Source organism: Haliaeetus leucocephalus, unplaced genomic scaffold (assembly GCF_000737465.1).
Source record: "Haliaeetus leucocephalus isolate CR32 unplaced genomic scaffold, Haliaeetus_leucocephalus-4.0 Scaffold317, whole genome shotgun sequence".
NCBI classification, from domain to species: Eukaryota; Metazoa; Chordata; class Aves; order Accipitriformes; family Accipitridae; genus Haliaeetus; species Haliaeetus leucocephalus.
In genome coordinates this window covers 2,629,834-2,653,153 of record NW_010972753.1, presented here as the reverse complement: position 1 = coordinate 2,653,153, position 23,320 = coordinate 2,629,834, and the positions used below count along the sequence as shown (strand labels likewise).

Below are 23,320 nucleotides of genomic sequence, written 5' to 3'. Positions count from 1 at the left end.
CCCCCCGTGTCCCTAAAGCTTTTTTTTTTTTTTTTTTTTTTTTTTGTGTGTGTGCGCGTTCCTTTTTACTCTCTTAAGCAGTACTGGTGTGTCTGCAGACAGAGGAAGCTTGTGTGTACGTGATAGGCATGTATAGATACATACATGAGAGAGAGATATATATAGAGAGATGAGTACATGGCCCTCCTTTTCCGCTGGTGCCTGAGGACTTGCCTCCCTTTCTTTTTTGAGGTGAAAGCCCAGCCTCAGCTGAAGAAAACTAAGGGACAGGCAACCCGCGTTCCTTGTCAGGGTAACGCCATGAACTATCACGAGGGGTTTTACTCCTGCTGGCCCTCTGTGTATTTTTGTGTTACCGCAGTTTTGCTCGCCCGGAGGAGTCGCGCTGGCTACTACCTGGTAGAACACTTACTGAATTGTGGGGTGGATTACGTTCTCTGAAGGGTTTCGTAGTTGTCCCTTCTTGCCAAACAGCTAAGACGATTCTATCCTGCACTTTAGGCTTGTTCTGAGTTGCAGCAGTACTAAGCCGTGGAGGAGGAGACCGGTCTTAGCTGAATGGGACTGTGTGGGAGGCTTTGTGATATCCTTCTTGGGACGTTCCACCTTCCCCTGCTATGCACACCAGCCAAGTGCAGGAGAAGTGTGTGCACAGGGTCATGGGTGATTTCCTAGATGCACACGAACCCTGTCTGTGTTAGGATGCCTGCAGGGTAGAAGTTGGTGTTCGGTCCAAGCTGGTTGTCCCAGGGCACCTGAATAGTCAGTGAAGAGAACAGTTGCGGCCAGCGAATCATTCTTCCTTCCTGTTTTCAGATAAGGACAGGTATCAGCTGGAATTTCAGCTGGCTTGAACTGTTGTACTGACTTTATCTGGTTCTAAAAATCAGGCTAAGAATAAGGAGTGGGGTTTCTGAAGTAATTGGCGCCATTCCAAAAATAAATCCTAAATTATTTTCATGGCGTTAGTTTTAATGACACTGAATTCTTCCACTCTGCCTATAGGTTGTGCACCATGAGGAAGCTTCCTTCTGTTCTGGCTAGGAAACTCACTTCTGGGACCAGTGGCTCCCCAGTGCTTCCTGACATGTCTGAAGGTAAAGTCATTGGCTGTACATAGGAAGATTTAGCAATGTTGCTAAGGAGTTTATTCTTTCAGGTGGTGGCCCTTCATGTGTTAATATGGTTTGGATAATGGGCGTGCCCTTGACTGTTAGCTCCTAGTGTAAGTGTTTAAGAAGTAGCAGAAAATCACTTCATGTGTTTGGAGATTAATGACAACAATTATGCATAATCGTTGAAGTTGCAGATTTTGGCTCGTCTGCTTCTTCAGTCTTGGAAGAGCATGTGACTCTTCTGGAGGGACAACTGCTTCTCAAGTTGGCTCTCGATAGAAAGTCAGTGTAGTACAGACAGGTACTATGGCGACTAGAGAGAATGGCCAAGAAATGGAGAAACTGAGTGGAAATAATGTCTTACAGAACTTTTAATGTGTCAATACCGTTAATTTCGTAAACTTAGACAAATCTTTTAATCAGATCAGCAGGATTGCCTCGTGAAAACGCTCTTGTCAATAGAGCTTTGTGTTGAAAGATTGGTTTAGCACTCTAATAGTAATAAACCATAATGTTCCTGTTTTAGAAGCTTTTAAAAAAGTTTTCTTGCATTCTAATCCCATGTACTGAGAAAAGGGGAGGAGGAAAAAGGCTGGAGCCAGGCACAAATAATTCCTTCATGGAGTTCTGCTTGTTTCTGAGGTCATCATTTCCCCTTTGTTCTCTAAACAGAAACCACAGGTTATCCAGTAAAAGAGAAAATGGAGGGTTATTTGTTGTTAGAGAACTTTTTTTCATTATTGTTAATAAATAGTAATGTGGGAGGTTAAAGGAGAGAAGCAAGGATACACAACATTGAATACTTGCAAATATTACCCTGCTCTTTTATTTGGATATTTGATAATGATATCACCTAGAAGGCCAGTAAAAATAGTGAAGCAGTGAGGCCATCCTGGCCTTGCCTCTGATTTGTTTCCAAGGAATACTAGTATTTTTTGGACTATAATAACTGTAAATATTTGGCATTCTGTTCCAAAATTGTAACATTGAAATAATGTTATACAAACTTTTGCTGACATGTAAACTAGTTTCCTTTAATCTGGTATCCATGCTTTCACAAAACACCAAAAACTTATTCTGACTAGCTTTTCACATGCTTACGCCCAACTTTGGGTCCCAGTTGTGAATTCCCTCACTTCTTCCATGGTTCTCCTAAAGGCTACACGAAGCAGGACTTTGGAAATTTCCTCTGAGATAACTCTCATCCCACTTCATGAAAAATGCTCCAGATATTCTTTCCAAAGTTAATAGTGTTTGTCAACAGTATATGGTAGCACCAAGTTTGAAAAACTGATTGGAATTACACTGCAAGCAAATACTACACAGAGCCAGTAGACAAAGGAACTGGAAAGCGGGCTTTGAAGGAAAGAACAAACTCGGTTGAAAACACAAAGATACTGACTGTAAATCAGGCAAGGACATGTTGCCTACAGTTGCTTACTAAAATCAAGGAACATGTGTGTAAGTGGAACTCAAGCAGGTAGAATAATCAGATAATTCCTTACTAGATGTAATTTGCAGTGTTTCTTTTAATTGTTAATCTAACCTGTGTTTTCCACTCCACAGGACACTTACCCATTCATGTGAATAATGGTGTGTTGTGGTAATCTGTACATATTTTAATATTTGCTATAACACTAAAGTTACTCAGCTACTGCTTTTCCTTACTTTAGCGTTCATGAAAAATGAAATGCTATTATTCTTCTCTGTCGACTTGCTTAAAGCCTCTTTGCCTTCAGTGAATGTCTCTGGTCTTATTTGTGGCGATATTGTTATACTAGATCTCTGTCAGCACACTGTGTTTTTGGTGGTGTGCTGGATAACACGTTTATTAGAGGCTTGTGGGATACAAAATCTCTTACACAGCAACTCCTGCAGTACTTAGCTTCAGTTTAGACATCTGAATCTGCATCTTTCACTGAATTCCAGACCAAGCTCTGTAGCAAAACTGGTGGCAAAATACATCGTAGCGGTCTACCTGAACCTGGATACAGCCTGGGGAGGCACCAGCACAATGGGGCATGGATCTTACTGGCAGGGATGAATGCAGTGATCTTGTCCAGCTGCCCTTGTGTCCTTTGTCACAGCACAGTGCAAATGAACTCAGACCCCGCTGCTCTGGCATTAATGATCCACCGGTCACAGTTTAGGAGATACTGTGAAATACACAACATGATAACGATGGATAAACCCCATTTGCTGTAATTGTTTTGCATATTTAAGACACTTGCCAAATAAGAGAAAGAGTTTATGGATTTTTATGCTTAATTACTTACTTAAATTTGTGTTGTAAGATAACTAATATCTAGAAGAGCAATAAGTCTTCGGGGGGTGCGGTGGGTGGGAGGAGAAAAACTATGTACTTGGGAGCCTGTAAAATGGACTAGATTTAGCTTGGTAACATTTTTGAAACACTTTTACGCTTTGTCCATTTTACTGTTAGAATAAAAATTATGTGGTCTCAGCCTGGCAGATGTTTACTTGTATGCCTAAAATTGAAATCAGAAGTATTAAATGGAATTAACAGTGTGTATCCATGTTTGCAGGTTTGGACCGAAGATTTTTTTCAGGGCTTTTTACCTCTTTAGAGTTGAAAAGGAAGATGAACTTAGTTTAAACAAAGAGAAAGTGCTGTTTATTCCCCCTCCATCCCAGCACAGTCTGCACACTGTTGGAAAATTGAGGTTTTGTGTTCTAGAAGCTGTAACAGTGTTTCTGCTAACACTGTACTGATCCAATGCATGCTATGGCAGCTTCCCAGGTGGAGTATGAGTAACAGGAAAGTAGTACCTATTCTGTAAACAAGCCTCCTGCTTCTTAAGAAAAAAAGAATCAAACCTCCCCACCTTCCAAAAAAAGTCAACTCAAGATTTTCAGTCAGTTCCTTTCATTGAAGATTTTTTTGTTCTTAGAATTAGTGGTGGAACTCTTCTGATTTCAAAACATGTTTTTAGCCTAACTTCCTAAAGAAATGAGGCCTAAACAATCTATTTTGTCTTTGTCTGCCTATCTTCTCGTCCCCCTCTTCTTCCAGAACCTTTTGTTGCTTGATGTCAGCCAAAATAGACAAGCACAAATCTCGAAGAGAAACGTGTTTCCACAAGCTTTGTGAAAACTGGCTTTCAGATCAGAGCTTCGTTAGGGTGCCAGAGCTAGTGTTGGGGTCAGCCACGGACCATGGTGTTTGCTGGCAGTTGGTGAGTGACTGGGATCTATGTGCTGGCTGGCTGGCAGTCAGCCCCTTGCCTTCCTCTGGGCTAACCACAGCTCATGCTGGCACCTGTCTAGAGGGCAGGCAAAACAGAAGCAGGCTGGGAGTGTAGGGGTGGGAGCAGGGGGTGTTGCAGGGGAAGGAGCAAGAGAGGGGAGTTTAGGGGTATTGAAGTGGTGGTGGTGTGGGGACTTGGGCAGGAAAGCAGCAGAAACTGAAGTGGCTGTATGGGGCGGAGGGGGCAGAGCCGGGTGGATCTGGCTGGAGAGGGGTATGTGATTTAAATACCTAGGAAATCAGGCTCTGCTTGCTCCACAGTTCACAGGACAGCTTGCTGATCACTGTGAATACTCTGACCAGGCATTTAGCTTGAAAAGTGCCAAGCCTGATGATGTCTAATAACCTAAAAGTATAAAGGATCAGCTCGTGAGTCACCAGCAGCCCTCTTCCTGTTTCACCATGAAATTTTGGCTTTTTTTTGGTAGCCCCTCCTTGATGTGTCCATAACTATTTTGTCCTAATACATGAACCCTCTTGTATAGAAATCTTTGTAAATAAGCCATGAATCCATACTATACAATTCTCAACTTCTTTTCTGAGCTTGGGAATTGTTGCTGCTTGTTTTCAGGTTTTTCCAAATAGCATACATTCACCTGCCTAACAGTGGTGGAGTAGTGTGATAGATTTGATGGGACCTTAGCACACTTAACAGCCTCATCCGAGGAAAGAGTAGAAAAACTGCTTATGCAGAACTAGTATTAACTCAGTGCAAACAGTGCCGGAATCAATTTTACAGGCCTGTCTTCAGTGTCTTAATACTGTGTTCTTTGACACTGCTAGAAATCTAGGCTATGAAACCCTGCAGGCAATAGCCTGTCTGCTGACATTACCTGCCTTCATGGGTGGGATTATTTAAATAGTACTCTCCTCATTCCCTGTCTCCCAGCTGCACTGTTCCTTTTTATGTTCTTTTATGACTTTCTGATTTCTGTTATCTCCACAGTTTGTTTGTGTTTAGGCTGAAATATTTTCACATCAAAATTCCTCAATCTGATCTTGATCCGCTGTCTCCTTCAGCTGTTAATTAGCACTGCAGGTGTTTGATTGCATTAACAAACACACTTTGTTGGCTATACACAATAAGCTCATGTTACTCAACCCATTATTGTAATATGCCTACTAACAGCATCAGTGTATTTGGCCAGACTTTTGTTTCTGGGCTGCCATTTGCATGAATTTGCTTAATTTTCCTGTTCTGGGATGACGATTTTGCCTTTTAGCACCAGGCAGCCTCACGTTCATCACTTGCAGAACTAAGCTTGATTTGCTTTGATTTTTTTTTTTTTTTTTCAGTGCGGAGCAGATTGAGGGATATAGTAGGAGCATCTACCAACTGGAGGTACAGTGTACATTAAATGTATTTTACTCTATTTGTTAAACCCAGGTAGAGCTCAGTGTTGTGGTAGTGGAAGTTAGCAATGTTAGCTTGCTGACTGAGGAAGAAAAAGGATCCAGCTAAAAAGTAATGCAAACAAGGTTTCTGAATTGTTGCTTTGTGGATCACAAACTTCTGACATTCCTCTGGCAGAGGATCTTTAGCACTGAAGGAACAAAATATGTGATCTTGATACTTATAAGATTCTCCAATTAACTTTGAATCTGATGGAAGTTTAAGAGCTGTAGAGTCTGGCTGGAAATGTTATGTTGCTGTTACCTCTTGAGTTATCTGCTGGTGGATTACCCACATGGTGGATTTATCTTGCACTGGATTCAGAGGCAATTGAGCTGGTTCAGCATGAAGCAGACCGCATTACAAATGGCCTGGCAGCACCCATGTCACTTTGGAAAATTGTCAACTTGGGATTGGGCGTCTCCTTAGTCAGCAGCATCTCGGGCATTTCTTTTCCCTGCCATAACTTAATTTTAGATTAATTTACATATCATTTAAGTCATTGATGTTTTGGCTTTATTCAGGTTACCTTCCTCCCTGTCCATTACGCTGAATAAGCCAGAATCGACTGTAATCCTCTACTGTTAACAGTTCTGAAAAAGACAGTATAGCAGTCTGGGGGAATTAGGTATTGCAGTTTGGTTGGTCCCATATTTATTGTATTGATTATTAATTTTCTTATGGCTGTGTTTGTTGAGCTCTTCTTTCACACTTTGTGCATTGATACGGAAATGAAGAGAGCCTTGCCTGGGTGGAGTGTCTGATATGTCCAGGCCTTTCGACTAGGTTTATCTAAACAGGATTATAGGCATGCTAAAGAAAATGCCTGAATCAGGGAAGCTGATTTTTGCTTAGTATCTAAGCATGAGGGGGCTTGAAATTTTCAGTAGGTCAGCTGAAAAGGGCTCTAGAAGTTGATTTTTAAAAAAGCCTTTCCTGCAGCCCTGAATGGCTGGGGAGTAACCACACCATATGGAAATACCATCTGAGGATTGAGATTTTAGAGGGCTCTGGTCAAATCTGTTCTTCTATCCATTTCTTTTCCCACACTGGAACGAGAGCAGATTGATGCCAAGATCACCACAGCAGTGTTTTTCTTAGATAGGTACATTTCTTGTGCTGTACAAAATGCAGCAGAAATGGTTTGCAGAGTACTGTATGCTTTGACTACCATGAAGAAGTAAAGCTGGGGAGCCCATAGCTGGGAGTGCTTGAGGATGGCAGGTTTAATATGGGGAGGTTTGGAGGACATGGATGATGTAGCCTTTGAGATCCCACTTTTAAAATGGAGTGACAAAGAGTTGATACATTTGGAGACTGAACAGCCAGTGCGTTGAGTTAGGCCACAGAATGACTAAAGAGGACAAACCTAAGAGAACAGCTTGATAGAGGTCCTGAAATGGGAACTATGGAAGGACTGATGCACATACATCTGGATTGCTGGGATTGAGGAGAGATGCATGTTGGAGGAATGCCTTCGGCCATTAATTTTGCTAAAAGGAAACTTTGGTTCATGATTTATCTTGTAAAGGCCAGTGGCATTTTGTATTAGAAAGAAATATCTTGCTTATATATTTATTCTGGTTTTGTACTTAAATTGCAATTAAAACTACTAATCTGTACATTGGTACTTATAGCCTAGATAGAGTTGTGGCCATTTCAGAAATAAATAATGTCATTTCTCAGAATGTTTAGGGCAGGTATTAGTTATTACTTAGATGACATATTGTTACTGTATGACTGGTACTGCAGTGTGTAACAGTATTTTTCTGTTGAAAAATGTTACTGCCTTGAGCCCAATACTTCTGTATATTGAAGAGTACATTCTGAAGCTGAAGTCAAGAAGAGTTCTGCTGCTGACCTCAGAGGAGCCAGGATGGTACTCGTGAAAACAGAATATAGTTCAATTTTTATTGTTTGGTTTCTCTGTGTTTGTAGACAAATTTCTGATTTACTCTCTGATTAATTTCTCTTAAACCTTTCACTGAAAGACCTTGGAAACAAATCTTTTAAAAAGCATAAAGGTGCATCATCTTGGACATTGCATCTTTCCTTAGTCATCTAGTATATTCTATTTCTATGTAGTGGTATAACTTCAAACATTAACCTTCTGGAGTAGGTTGTTACCTTTCTATTTTCTCTGAACTCCTCAGTAGTCATGTTGCCCAAATGAGGTAAACCATATTTCATATTTAAAACAAATAAACAAAACTAGCTGAAATTTTCTGCTAGACTTTTACTCTCTTTGATCATGGATTATTCATATTTCCCCCAAAATTATTAAAACAGAAAAGAGGGAATATAAATATGTTTGAAGTGTGGCTGCTTTGTACCTGCCTCTCCTCTTCCAAAAATAAAACTCAAGCAAAAAAAGTCTTTGTCTTAAATGGCTAATACCCAGAATTCATCCAAAGTCAAAACTTAAGATAAATTTTCTTTTTGGTGAAAAGGTTCTTTCTGTTGTTTTCTTTCAGGTTTTTTTTTTTTTTTTTTTTTTTTTTTTTTTTAAATTGCTTTTGTTAAACATAATGGCACTCAGATCTCGGCAATGCAGCATGCACAACTGAATGAATGGCACATATCCACAAGTTTAAAATTAAGTTTGGTTACATAGCATTTTATGCCTTCTCTTGCTCTATGAAATGGATTCATAGTTTTGCATCCTCCTTGGCTTTATACTGGAACTGTTGCATGTTCAACCCCTAGGTTTTTAATGCTTTGTTGTTGATTCTAGGGATGTTATGAAATACTTGCTTTATTCAGTCAGGATGCACTTTTAAGGGGAGGGAACTTTGGAGGAACAGGTAAGAGAGAGTGTTGGGCAAGATTGTTATATCTCATAGATACCTGTGCAAGGAATCAATTTGGTAGATTGGGAAGAAGCGACAGTAAGTTGGCCCTTACTCCCTTGTGAGAGTTGCAACCCCTCTGACTTGGTGGTGCTGGAAAGGCAGCTCTGAAAGGGTAGTGCTCCCTTTTCTGTATTGTTTCTTTCTATGACTTTCCTCTATAGTTGTAAGACAACTGAGTAGGAGGAGAGAGAAATAGATTAATTTTCCCTTTCTTTTAGCTTGCTGATCAAGTGTATGCAGTGTGAACTGATGCTTATAAAGGGAGAACTCACCTGTGTAGACAGCAAGTCTTAGCAGATGAGTTCTCTTTGTTGTTAGTACTAACCAACACTGTACATCTGTTTTACTTCTTGGGAGAGGTTGTAAGTTGACAGTCCTTTAAAATTGTCAGTGTAGGAAGAGTTGTGATACAGTAGCTATGGAAGACATGAATATGCACAAAACCTCATAGGTTAAATTATGTCTGATTTGTTCTTTTCAAAGTGAACCATTTTGGTAGCATTCAGAATTAGATACATTTTGTTAATCTCGTTAGTGCAAAGTATGTGCTTGCCAGTTGTACACAAAACTATTTAAAAGTTTTCTGCGGTAGACTTGCTTAGCATATCTCATTATGTGCATTTCACTTTCTTCTCAAGGCACGCTTACTGTGTCTTGCTATTTTTACTACTTTTTTGTTTTTGTTTTGATAATCTTCAACATGACATCTTTTAGCTAGGGTTGCAGTTGTGTTGTCGTACTCCGGACGGAGTGTTTTTTTTTTTCTTACCAGGGATCATGTGCAAGCAATGCAAGAAAGAAAAGCTCTTCATACTTTACTGGCAAAACGGCAGGAAGATCTCCCTCCTAGGAGAATGAAGGATAGCTACTTGGAAGTTATTCTACCTCTAGGAAGTCAACCTGAAATAAGAGAAAAGTACCTGAATGTACACAACAGTGTAAGGTAACAAAGCAACCATGTTACACATACAGGAAAGTGTTAACTTTTATTTACTATGTATGTAGGTATTTAATTGTCAAAAAACGTGTCTTACAGGTTTGGAAGGATACTTGAAGATCTTGACAGTTTAGGAGGTATGTATCTATGCTCTTGTAAAGAATGCACAAGTAATGCAGACAAAGTGAGTTTGAGTACTGTTGAGCACTGCTTGGTATGATACAGTATACCTCAAGGAGGAAATCACATCAATGCACTATCTCAAAGGGGAAGGAAAAAAAAAAGAAAAGATACTGATGCTGAAAGAGAAGGAAGGATGATAAAGAACAGATGGAAGCAAAATTACTCGGCTTCAGCTTCTTGCTTGTGCCAATTTTGTAGAGGACCAACTACAAGGATAATTTACTGAGAAATGATCCTAGATTATGAATCTGCATTGAGTCTTAAATCAGAGAAAATTTGCAGAGCACACTATTTAAAATTAAAACATATGATTTTTCTCTTAAAAACCTCCCAAACCACCAACAACAGAAAACCCAACAGATAGTGAGGTGCAAACATTTTAATCTTCCCTTTGGGGAGAAGAGAGTATAATCTGGAAAGAACAGAATGTATCCACTGAGAACAAATGAAAAACACTCAGTATAAATTCTTGGTTTCTGTTTCCAAATTGATGTTAAGGGAGAAAACAACTCGGTTGTTTCATGAGTTAGCTTTCTTAATTTATTTTCTCATTTTCATTTATTCATGGTCTTTAAAAGTTCAAGATCTTTGACTTTTGTTTTGCAGCTAAAATAAGCACTAGGTTGTTAATATAACTTGGAGATACTTTTCTCTTAAAATGACACCAGGTGACTTCCTTCTTCATTAAAGTTCTGTAGCTGGTTGGGAGCATTTTGGTGGAGGTTTTTGACAAAGAATAAGTGCTTATTAAGGGAAAGTTCTGAATGGAACAGGTATTTTTGGCAGGAAAGAAAGACCTTCTGTGGGTCCAGATGGGCAAAATTGAGGAAGACAGAGAAACAAGTGAATGCATGTCACCTATCTAGCAAGGATAGACAAAATAGCTAGATGATTTATATTTCGTTCTGTGATATAGAAGATACTGGCTTCAGTACCTGTCCTGAATTAGAAAAGGAGACTTGAAACTATTGGCTACCCTCCACTGGTAGATGAGATGAGCCAGTTTTTCATTCTGTGCTTTGCCTATTTTCTCTGGAAATCTGTGAAGATCTTAGTTTTTTCTTGTTGCAGCACAGAATGCCTTTGCCTTGTTTGTAGTCATACTGGGCTTCAGTCAGTTCCACTGGTGGTGTATCGTTTTGGGTTAATCAAGATTCTGTACCAATGACACAATATTCAGGATGGTGGTCAGCAGTTTTTACAGGAAAATCTGCTGTTTCATCTCCCCCCTGGTATATTCTGTGATCTCAGCAGATGTACTGCATAAAGGTCTGATTGACTTCTAGCTTTTTGTCTTTGGCAATAGGATTCTGATAAATCCCATTTGTGTTGATGGCATGATAGGCACAACAGTTTTTAGAATTGTGACTTCAGTAATTTTAGGGAAAAAAAATCTTGGATTACCTGGAGGGACAGAGATCTCCCTTTATCTCATTAAGTGCAAAGACATACTTTCAATTTTGGAAGTCTGTGTTGCGTGAAAATCACATAAGTACTAGGAAAAAAAAAAGTTCTTCGCAGCCTTGTATTACTGTAAGGAGTCTGTTTACTTGGATGTGCTCTTATGAGCAGAGCTAATTAATTTAAATAGTGGTTTGGCTAGTAGTAATTACAGTGTGATAAATACCTCTGACTATGCTTTCATGCCTGTAAGGCACAGTTTTTCTAATCTGCATCTCTTTAAAGGAATCAGTATTTGAAAGTAAGTCCTCAGATAGCTTGTATCCTTGGATAACCTGCATGAAATCAAAATAGAAGGCAGGAAGGATCTGTGAGAGTGGGCTGCAGGGGTAGAGGGAAGAGATTACATGGGACTGGAAGTGGAGTGATGGGTTGATTTAAAGCACTCAGTTATATTTCTCTTTGTAGTAGGTAAATATGCATATAACTGAGACAGCTGCTGAATCACTGTTTTCTTTATAGCAGTCCTGTGAGTTACATACACAAAAATGTGGAAGTCATGTGCACTCCTACAGTATGATACTTTAGTTTGTGTTTTGTAGGTACTTCTTACACTTCACAAAGGTGGGTTTGATCTGCTCCACTGAAGTTTTTGTTAAAGAGCTGACTCCATTTTTGGTCTCTCCATAGTTCTTATTTGCTACACTCACACCAAGCAGGAAACGCAGCCAAGGTCTCCCTTATCAATAGTTACAGCTCTGGTGGATAAAATCAGTAAGTGGCAATTTGGTCAATAGAAACAGTTTCATCTGTTTGTCTTACTCTTTCAGAAGCTACTGCCTTCCTATAGTTGTTACTGAGGATAACTTCTTTGCTGTTTAGTTCACTTCGTCTTGTTTTGGCTTTGAACTCTGAGTACTCTGGCTTTTGTTGAAAGGAGGAGGGAAGAGCGTTTTGTAGATGCTTTTCACCATTTCATATTTCCCTTCCCTTCAAAATACAACTTTCATGCTTCCTGCACTTCTGTGTTTGGTTTTATTTTGGCACGTGAGTTTCTTAGCTTCATTCTTGAACAGTGTTCTGGTGGAGCTGGACCTTGCTTGTGTCACCTGTTCTGTTGAACATCTCTGTGGGTCTGCCATCCATCTGCCACCTGTGTGCCTACTTCTTCCTCGTGTTCTGGCTTTAGAAGTCTGATAAGGCAGAAACTGCTGGCTAGCAGTGTGGTCCCTTGCAACAACTGTCATTTCTGGGTTGTCTTTGCATGTACTGCCACTTGCAGAACACGAAAAGGTCTTGGAGAATCCAGTCTTTCTAATATTAGATGTGAGGGATCTGTCTCCAGTAACCTCTAATGTTTGTCTTGTAGATTTGTGCAAGAAGATTATATATCCAGACTGTGACATCAAATTCACAGGCAATGTTTCTTGGGTTGGGAGGACGTCCATGGAAGTGAAGATGCACATGCTGCAGGTTAGTTCCTGTGACTCCTCTCCATCCTATGACAGGCTTGAGGTGCTTCAGGGGGAATTCTGGATGATGGGGTTAGCAATCTAAATTATATTTTCTAGAATAACTGTTTTTGAAGGGCTTGAGACAGCCCTAGTGTTTCAAGACCAAGTTGACTTCCCATAGTCTAGGTGCACCAAGATACTCTGTTGCTCATCTTTCTAGACATGCATTTTTCTTAACCAGCTTTTTGTAATTAAACTTCAACACAGTACTCCTACAGAAAAAATAGGTGGCTGTGTTCTGCATGTTCTTAAATAAGTTTCTCCCTCCTTTTGAAAAACCTTTATTTTCCTTATACCTTTGCATTTTATAGAGTTGTAAATTTCAATGTTGGTATTCAGATTCAGTATTAAATTGTATCTCTTGTGTTCATTGTCTCTACTGTGTAGCATAATTTTTTGTAATAAATTATTAAATACTGAATAATAGAAAATAAATGAAGGGTGTAACTAGGCTACACTGTGCAGGAAGCAAAAGCAATATTAATAATTAAATTAAAAAATCTTTAACATTTCTATTGAATATTTACTGTCAGTTGATTAGTTAACTGAAACATTAATTCAGGTAGTTATTTAGAATAACAAAAATATGCAATGAACACTTAAGTGGTATTAGTGGCTATAATTCAGATAAGGAGACCAACTGAATAAAAAAAATATTTACCTGTTTAAGTGTCTGATGTAGAAGATAATGTTACACCTTTATTGTCTGAACTCCTCACAGTGCTGGCATTAATGGCAATTTAGTATTGACAAAAAAATGTTTTGGCATTTCTTGGAATAAAGGGTAAGTGGGTCCTTTTACAATGCCTGTGTTGATTTTCTCCCCTCCCAGCTCAAAGTAGTAGTTAGTAAGCATTCCCTGCTTAATATTTACATTGCAGAATTCCTGAAACTAGAGTTTTAATTTGTGTTATTTCCTTCTCTGCGACCTATTGTGAGAGATCTTGGAAGGAATGACAGAACGTGAAAGTAAACAACATTAACAGTGTGATGGCATAGTTGATGTCAACTGAATAGCTTGCTAAGCACATTTACAATTTTAGAGTTTAAAAATATAATTGTTTCCTTTCTCTCTTAGCTGCATGGTGGTGATTACAGCCCAGTGTTAGATGCAACCTTTGTCATGGTGGCCCGGGATCCAGAGAATAAACGGTAATTTGTAGGACAGGAAAATAATTTTCAGACTCCTACTGGGGTCCTACTGTGAAAACAGTAAACATGGCAGCTTGCTATATATGTGTAGAAGCCATATCATGTAGGTGATAAATAAATCACATAGTCTATCTTTTCTGGTGGCACGTGTTACTTTTCTGCGGCAAGCTTCAGAGCAATGATCTCAGCAGTCAGATGATACCAGGAATTGCTGTTAAGTCTTGGGATCTGACCCTTTTCTTTAACAAATTTCCCCTGTGTTTGAATGACTGGCCTGATGAACACAGAAGTGAATGAGCCTGCCGGAAACCCACCCGCATTCCAGTAGTTGTTAGAATGAATTGCCTTCTTGCCATAAAACCAGAAAAGATTGAGTTTCAATGGTTAAATAGTCTTTGAGTGAATAATGCCATTAATTCCCTAATAGGCACATGATAGGTGTCATCAGAATAATTCAGCCTAAAAATTGCTTATGTAAATAACATGCAACTGATAAGTATTCCCACAGAACTTAAAAAAACCAAACCACCCAACTTTCTTATTTTTCTGATTTTACTCTCTCTGTAATTCCTTAGTCATTACACTAACAAGCTTCTCAGTTTCAGTTTTGGTTTATGACTCCAGCACCAGAAAAATCAATTGTATTTCTTACCTCTTTCTTCTATAGCCTGCAACAGTAATGAACCATTTTCTGTTTCTAACTAGTTTAAATAATTGCCTGTATTTAATGAAGAGGGATATGTTTAATAAAGGGGTTTTGCTTGACATAATTATTTAGTCCTGATAATGTTAGAAGTAGTTACTAGGTTGGTTTCCTTCAGATTTATGAGATTATTTTTTTTTTTTTAGAACCCATTAACATACTATACATTTAAAAAAATATGTTTATGTTTCTCATTTTAAGGACTTATTTTGCAAAAGAATTACATCAAATCTGATGTAATTATACACCAGCAGATTGACTGAGAACGAGCCTACTATGGACTTGTGCAGATAGATACAAACTTCAGTGGCTGTTCTTCAAGCAGCTGGCCACAAGCCAGCTGTGTTTTGGAAGCATTCTGTCCATATAAGGAGGGTACTTACTCTATGTGAGGTAAAAACCTTTCAGAGAGGTACAGGGTATGTTAGGTTGGTTATAGTGCCACAGAAACACGGTTGTGTGGCTTTTGGACCATAGCAAACTTGCATCTCAGAAGCTTGGGGCTTGGACAGGAGAGCTTACGTAGATACGTCCTGAGCTGAGGAGGGGGAGAATGAGCTCTGTGATGGAGAAGGAGCTGGTGTGTCTCCAAAATCCAGAGGTGTAGCAAACCAGGACAGAGCAGTTTGTTCCAAGCAAAAAGATCCTCTCTGCATGCCTCTTGTCACCAGCCCAAGTAAAGGCTTGGGGTAGAGGGGAACTGTTCAGCACATATTTGTGCATGTGTATGTATATATATATATACACACACATATATTGTTCTGAGCATTTGTATAGATGTTGAAAATAGAAAAATAATAATTAGAAATTATGGGGAAGAATGGCTCTTGAAAATAAGCATTTGCCTTTCCTTGTGAAAAGAAATAATTATGTTAAAGTTATTTGTGCAGTAAAATAAACATACAAATTTGAGCTTGAGGGAGCCTCATCTTCTTTGATAAGTGGTACATGTGGTAAACAGCTTTTGGCTGTTGATAAGGCTGTCGTGGGAACATGTAGATTATAAGAACACTTGCTAGCTATGGCACTGTGCTCTTTCTATTCCAGGAGGAATGATACCATTCAAGTTTTGTGTATCTGTTTCAGACTATACTAGATCATCACATCTTCATTTGCTGAGTTTCTAGATAGCTTTCTCCTTGAATAATCATCATTATAATTTATGGGTACAGTTTTAGCTCTTTAAGAAGCATAGATGCATCACTTACTCTTTCTTAATTATACTAGTTAGTGGTTGGATCACTTAACTGCCCCTTCAGAGTTAAAGCTAAAGTGATATTCTGTTGGCAGCTGCACATTATGAAATAATGTATTTATTTCTATGATGTAACCCAAAGTATGTCTTTTCATCGTGTACTGTGCATGTAAGCAAAAATGGAAGACTGTTATAATGTATTTACAGGACAAATTCTTGTAAAGTTTGTAACTTAAAAAAAAATTCCTGTCTGTAGGCCAGCATTTGTTAATCCACTCATTCCTGAGACCCCTGAGGAAGAAGAAATCTTCAAGCAAGGGGAATGTACGTCATATTTCCTGGTAGTATGCACATGCCTCAGGTTCAACTTAATAGCTGGAAGGAAGTAAACTTCAGAAGTTATGCTACTTAGAAATGCTCCTAATTTGTTTAAAACCAGATTTTCATGCTGTCTTGTGTGTGTCAGTAGTGTAAGAGAGTTTAAAAGCCTACTATCACATTCTTGGAAACTCTGGCTAAACTGACAGACAAGGGCACTCTTGATGTGATCTGCACCCTTCCTAGACCCCTCTGTTTCCAGGGTGCTCGCTCTGCTTCAGATCTGAGTGCAGCACAGGCTTTACTAATGCTCTGGCTGATTGATTGCCTCCATGGTGGGTCGGCTAGGTGCATCACAGCTCCTTACCTGTCTGGGTGCCCATGTTCCTTTTGGAAAGAAACTTGGAAAAAGAAAGGGGGAGAGCAGGGGAAGGAGTGTCTAGCTCCCTCTTCTTTTGTTTCAAGCTGGAATTTTAAAGCAGAGAATTAGAGAAACATTAAGGACTGAATAAACTGAACAGAAGACCTTTTAAGCTAAATTTCAATCATTATGGCCTATGGTAATGAGTTCTGTCATAAATTTACGTTCTTGTACCATTGGCAAAACCTGAAGAAGATGTTTGTTCTGTAGGGTTTCTTGTTTGATATGTTTTTCTCTACTTTGAGGGGAGTACTTAAGCTTTCTTCTGTAGGAGTGGTGGATGGGTATCATAGTCTATGTATAAAAGGTCTTCATCACATTGGTGAGGTAACAGTGAACTTCTGCCTTATTTTTTCTTTGGTGCAGTCAATTCTAAAAGCCAAATTTCTATTTGAATCTATGGGACTGTGAAGTTACAGCTTTTAACTTACAGGGGGAAAAAGAAAAAAGAAGAGAGTCAGCTGATTCCAGTTAAAATCTTCAAAGCCAAGCCAAATGTTTGTTGTTTTTTTTTTTTCTTTGAACTGTAATAATTTTTTTTTTTAAATGTTTAGTGAACAAGCTGAAGAGGATTGATTTCAGCACTGCTTCCTTACTGAAAATGGCTCCCACTGCAGAAGAAAGAAACATTGTTCATGACATATTCCTTAATACATTGGACACAAGGCAAGAAGGGGAGAGGTGGAGGAGAACTGAGGTCTTATGAAGGAGAAAAGTAATGTGCCTTTTGAGTGGGTGCTTGTAAGAGGGTAGTCTGGAATAAACGCACGCATTTTGTTTTCCCATTTCACCACTTAAATTCTGTGGCATTTTATTTGGAACACAGGTACAAACTTTAATCTGATGTCTGCATCTCTTAAAAGAGTCTTCTGTTGTTAAAGAGTGTTAGAAAGTGACAGTGTAAGCACAAAGAGCTTCTGAGCAAGCTGTTAGGAAAAATCTTGAGGAAAAAGATTAATGATGTTTAACCAAATAAGGGAATGGAATGGTTTTGCAGCTGTGTGACTTGCACAATCTAAGAGTTTTCTGCCATGATATCTAGGCAAAAAACTGAGGGCAGGAACTGGCCATATTTTGACCAGGTAACCTTGCAATGTGTTTTAAATATACCTGACAACATTATTTGAGGGGGACTGTTGTTGGTGTACTTCTCTTGTACGTGAGATTTGTATGAAATCGTCCAGTGCCAGTGGTGATAGAACAATGCCTAATGACATCAGTGCAATGTTGTATTTGTGGATAATTTATAATTTCTTTAACTGACTAACATTATTAAATTGTTATTTTCAAAGCTGTTTACCAAAGTGAGACATGCTTTCCCTTAAAATTAGCAGATGTATTTTGTACACATTCTGTCTGGATTTGAAAACCTCAAACTGTCTGCTTGTTTGATGTTAAATTACTCTGTTAGCTCATTGTGTGCTTTTAATTCGTATTATGACTTAAAAAACAGAGTAAGGCTTTTCTGAGTGTTTTCTGAGTGTTTTTTTTTTTCTAAGTGTGTGTTTTGTGGTTCTGATCATCTTTTCTTTCATGTACCTTTCTCGAGCTTGTTCATTCACATAAGCTTGAACTTTAGCAGAAGTTTTTGAAAGATCAGGAGTGTAGGCTTACTACAGTAAGAAATCAAAGTATCATTTTAGATAAGTCTTCAAGGTCAGTTGGAACAGCTTTTAGTGATAGTGTATCTGGTTTTGGGGAAGGTTTTTTGGTGTTTTTTAAATATTTTTTTTTATTTAGTGTGTGTCTGCATTTGCTATTTGTGCATTTTTGACTTGCTGAATTCTGCTAATGTGGGCTATAAAGTTTATTGTCTCTTCCAAAGGACAGTAAGTTTCCGGAGTCGTAAATTACCACCCAATTCAGTGTGGATGGAAGATGCAAAGCTAAAAGGCCTACAGATTTGCCATCCTCAGGTATTTTGAAAAATATTAATGAATTACAGAAATGGTTACTTACGAACTGTCTTCTAAGACTAGTCAGTCCATTATTTCATTTCAGTTCTGCAGTCCTTGCAATGTATTTAGATTTTAGTTTCTTTTGCCTCTTTTCTATTATCTATATATCACTGCGAAATAGAATATTTTTAATTACTTTGTTTTTTCACCAGATTTCATTTTGCGTAAAGAAATTCCTTTGCAAAGTATTTAAGTTGGGCTTCTGGTTGCTGACACAATTTTGAGTTTTTACCTTAGGTTGTCAAATGAGTTGGATAAGCTCCTATTAAGTAAAGTTTCCTCAGCCATTTGGACTTTTGCATATATATTTCAGTAGTGCTTTTTATACATTCAGATGCTGGGAGTTCTGTTAAATACTGTGAACTGAAGTACAGACTTCAACACAATGCTTTGAAAAGAATATATGTAATATAGCAGTTTGATTTTTGTTTCTACACACAGGAACGGAACATCTTCAATAGGATCTTTGGGGGTTTTCTCATGAGAAAGGCATTTGAACTAGGATGGGCAACTGCTTGCAGCTATGGGTGAGTTGTAGACCTGCAATATTTATATAATCCAGAGCACTGTGCACATATACATAGGTCGGGAAGCCAAGCTAACCAACCTAATGACAATCTGAGTAGAAGAGATGGAGGTGTCTAGTAGAATCTCGCACTATTAGTGTACACCACTGTTTCTCTTGGAGCATCTGTTTGTATTTACGAAGAGATTTGCCTCTTGCTCCTTGGAGCTTGGTCTTTAAGCATTACATGTCAAGGTAGAAAATACATCCTTTTTCTGTTTTCTTTTATCTTGCCAAGCTGTTGAGATTGACTTTATGGAGATACATTTTTGTGGTGGGTTGACCCTGGCTGGACACCAGGTGCCCACCAAAGCTGCTCTATCACTCCCCTCCTCAGCTGGACAGGGGAGAGAAAATAGAATGAAAAGCTTGTGGGTCGAGATAAGGGAGAGATCACTCACCAATTACCGTCATAGGCAAACCAGACTTGACTTGGGGAAATTAGTTTTGTTTATTACCAATCAAATCGGAGTAGGATAAGGAGAAATAAAACCTAACTCTTAAAAACACCTTTCCCCCACCCCTCCCTTCTTCCCAGGCTCAACTCCACTCTGAATTTTCTCTACCTCCTCCCCCCCAGCAGCACAGGGGGATGGGGAATGGAGGTTGGGGTCAGTTCATCACACCTTGACTCTGCTGCTCCTTCCTCCTCAGGGACAGGACTCCTCACTCTTCCCTTGCTCTGGCATGGGGTCCCTCCCATGGGAGACAGTCCTCCACGAATTTCTCCAATGTGGGTCCTTCCCACGGGCTGCAGTTCTTCACGAGCTGCTCCAGCGTGGGTCCCTTCCCCGGGCTGCAGTCCTTCAGGCACAGACTGCTCCAGCGTGGGTTCCCCATGGGGTGACAAGTCCTGCCACCAAACCTGCTCCAGCATGGGCTTCCCATGGAATCACGGCCATCTTCGGGCATCCCCCTGCTCCGGCATGGGGTCCTCTCTCCCTGGGCTGCAGGTGGAGATCTGCTCCCCCGTGGACCTCCCTGGGCTGCAGGGGTACAGCCTGCCTCACCATGGTCTTCCCCAGGGGGTGCAGGGGAATATCTGCTCTGGTGCCTGGAGCACCTCCTCCCCTCCTTCTTCACCCAGCTTGAGGTCTGCAGGGCTGTTTCTCTCACATGTTCTCACTCCTCTCTCTGGCTGCAGTTGCCCAGCAGTCTTTTTCCCCTTCCTAAATCTGTTATCCCAGAAGCACTACCACTATTGCTGGTGGGCTTGGCCTTGGCCAGCAGTGGGTCTGTGTTGGAGCTGGCTGGCATTGGCTCTGTTGGACATGGAGGAAGCTTCTAGCAGCTTCTCACAGAAGCCACCCCTGTAGCCCCCCCTGCCACCAAAACCTTGCCACACAAGCTTGATACAGTTTTCTAACAATATCAAATAGACATCATATCACATAAATACTACATCTTTTCCTTCTGTACACAAGAGGAATAGTTTCTGAACTTCTTCCTGTAACTGTGCTTAGAAAGTGTGACTGAGGTCATCACCCAGCAAAGTTCTGTGCATAAATTTAGTGGAGCATGTATAGCCTGATAGAAAGTGAAGTGTTTTATGTCAGTGCTTGGAAAAAAGAGGCCTAAGCAATGATGGCATGAAGATTGCCTAGCAAGTGTAAGTTGTAAGATATAATAAGATGCAATAATGTATCCTTAGAGAGTGTGTATTTTTATGCATGTGAGAGGTTTCCTCTAGTTATTTTTGTCTTGGGTGATGACATAATTCTTCAGCACTTCCTGTGGCCTGTGTTTAAGAGAGAGATCTGTTTTCTAGTAACCCTTCATTAAAATGCTGACAATGAAATATTTTAAACTTCTCCAAACACTCTTATTTTTCTTGAGAAGAAATTTCTCTTTTTCTTGCTCAGGAGTTCCAGACCTTTTATTGTATCCGTTGATGATATCATGTTTCAGAGGCCAGTTGAGGTTGGGTCCTTATTACTGCTTTCTGCACAGGTAGGAATTGATTTCTTTTTAAAAAGGATTAAAACTTACCTTTGCTGTAGTCACTGTTAATCACTGATAATGAACAGTGCATTATGAGGGTGTGTGACTTTTCTTGTTAAACAGTGCAATGAAGTCTGTTACAGTTTTTCAGCACTATTACGAGCTATAACTCTTATCTTAACCTGTAGGTCTGTTACACAGAAAAAAACTACATCCAGGTTCGAGTACACAGTGAGGTTTATGATGCAGATACCAGGGAGCACCAGACAACCAATATCTTCCATTTTACATTTATATCAGAAAACGAGGTCCCACGGGTCATCCCCAAAACTTATGGAGGCAAGTATCCAATTAATGCATTGTCATCGTAACTCTGTAGACAAGACAGCTTGCTTTCTGTTGGAACATTTGTCATTTTAGTAAGTGAACTATTGGCATTTGAATAATTTAACAGGATTTCATGGCAAAGCACATTTATGCTTTGATGACAGTGTGGATTGCGTCTTCATCTTCCCATTCTGTGTGGTTGCTGTAGTACTAAGTTACTAATGTCGTTCTCTCTTTTCTCCACTTTATTTCAGAGTCCATGTTGTATTTAGATGGAAAGCGACACTTTGCTGCCATCATGAAAGACATCTGACACACGTTGAACACTGCATCAGCAGTGTAGCAGCATGCTGTCTTGGAAGGAGTTGGCACCAGAGATGGCTGACAGACAGGTGCTTACAATACTAAAAAAACCCAGCCCAGAACAAAACACCAAACCCCACAACAAAAAAAAACTTTCAAGTGCTATTTATGTATTTGCATATATTTGGATTTTTATTCTCTGCTACTAGGATTTGTTGAAATCTACTTTTACACGCTGATGCTAGGAAAAAAGGCTGAAAAGATGCAATCTTAAGCATTAGATAGCTTCTCTTTGCTTTGAGATATCTCATTACAACCTTTGCTGTCTTGTCACCATCTACCTTCTTTCCCTTGGTAGCTCTCCTTTGTGTTTCCCTGATAAGGGATAGAAGTTCTATCAGAAAAATGTGTGCAATAAGTAGATACACACAGATGAAGCCATTTGACCTACATTCTTGTGAAATTAGGCTTAGGGTCATCTTTTTTTTTTAACAAGGACAGATGCATCTGTGCAGCACCATAAGCTCAGAAGTTACTAGTGTGTGCACAATGTAAAGCAGGTGTTTCCCATCAGCTGGGATTTTACAAGGTGGTTGCAGCTTCTGTTTTGGATGGTTTCATGTTCCCATGGGAGGAAACTGATTTTTGCAATGAAATGAGGTGGCCAGATGGTCTCTTCTGGCATTCTGTTTGTGTACAGCCAGTCCTTGCCAGCCTCTTCTAACTTTTTTTTTTTATATATAACCGTAAGCGAGTTTCTTAATGAATTATTTCTCATGGCCTGTAGAGTAGAGATCTGATTGGTGAGATTGGGTGGGACTGGGAAATGGCACTGTAGAACAGAACATTTTGGTTTGTTAGGGATTGGGAGCAGAAAAGGTAAAATGCTGCTAAAATGGTAATGGTTATGTTTGGTGCTGGAGTTAGGGGTCCAGACAATCTGTGTTGAGCAGCTCCCAAATCAGCTGCTGAATGGTCGGAGGATTTTTATCCCACTGAGGGGTGGTACAGCTGGAGGACAGCCTCCTCAGCTGGATTATTTGTCTGGTTCCTTGGTAGACAGTAATGAAATGCGAGTATTGCACATCTTTAAAGGTTGTCAAGTTTACCTGTGAAGGACAGAGTAATTCCCCCCCACAGAAGGGACACCATGGTGGCCATAACTATGGCATATAAGTAACAGGAAGAAAGTACTTGATACTGAAGTGCTTCTGATGTAGTGGAAAAAGTTTTAATAATCTCCAATATCTGGCAGATAAAGCCCAACATCCTGAAATTAGGAAGGTGAGTGGATGGGAGGCATCAACTTTTAGCAGTGAGGATGGTTAGTCATAAGCACAAAATGGGACCTCTGATACCTTCAGATCAAGACTGATATCCTGTCTGATCAAGACACCCAAAGAGGAGTAATGGTAGGTTAAATGGATTGAATATGTCTTTTAATACATGAGAATAGACTCTGGCTTCCCTGCTAGGTTTAAAATCTTTTGAAATCAGGAAGCAGCGAGTAGAAATTATGTGAATCAGCACAGATGCACAAAACAAGTTGATAAAATAAAGCAACATGTTGCAGTTTTATTTCTGAGTAAGAAAGTTTCAGAAATTCACAACTAGGACCAGCTTCCTTTGGTGCTAGGATAGAATGAAGTTCATGGCTCCTAACAGCTGACTGCTATTCACGTGAGGAGAGTAAGCATTGTAATAACCAGCATGTTATACATCAGCCTTGCCTTTCTAAGATTTGGCTGCCTTTATTTGTAAGTTAGATAGCTTT

General features: G+C 39.6%; 1 protein-coding gene across 1 annotated transcript in view; it reads left to right on the top strand.

Moving 5' to 3' along the window:
• Positions 1-22,039, top strand: part of ACOT9 (acyl-CoA thioesterase 9) — a 22,352-nt gene extending 313 nt beyond the window's left edge. The window contains exons 2-16 of the mRNA XM_010571278.1: positions 1,006-1,097; positions 2,682-2,708; positions 5,680-5,725; positions 9,401-9,571; positions 9,665-9,702; positions 11,840-11,923; positions 12,519-12,622; positions 13,742-13,815; positions 15,970-16,037; positions 17,007-17,118; positions 18,278-18,368; positions 18,852-18,937; positions 20,838-20,925; positions 21,105-21,255; positions 21,498-22,039. Coding sequence (XP_010569580.1) covers positions 1,006-1,097; positions 2,682-2,708; positions 5,680-5,725; positions 9,401-9,571; positions 9,665-9,702; positions 11,840-11,923; positions 12,519-12,622; positions 13,742-13,815; positions 15,970-16,037; positions 17,007-17,118; positions 18,278-18,368; positions 18,852-18,937; positions 20,838-20,925; positions 21,105-21,255; positions 21,498-21,556 — 1,291 coding nt within the window. The 3' untranslated portion in view covers positions 21,557-22,039. The remainder of the gene's footprint in view (positions 1-1,005; positions 1,098-2,681; positions 2,709-5,679; positions 5,726-9,400; positions 9,572-9,664; positions 9,703-11,839; positions 11,924-12,518; positions 12,623-13,741; positions 13,816-15,969; positions 16,038-17,006; positions 17,119-18,277; positions 18,369-18,851; positions 18,938-20,837; positions 20,926-21,104; positions 21,256-21,497) is intronic.
• Positions 22,040-23,320: the final 1,281 nt, after the last annotated feature.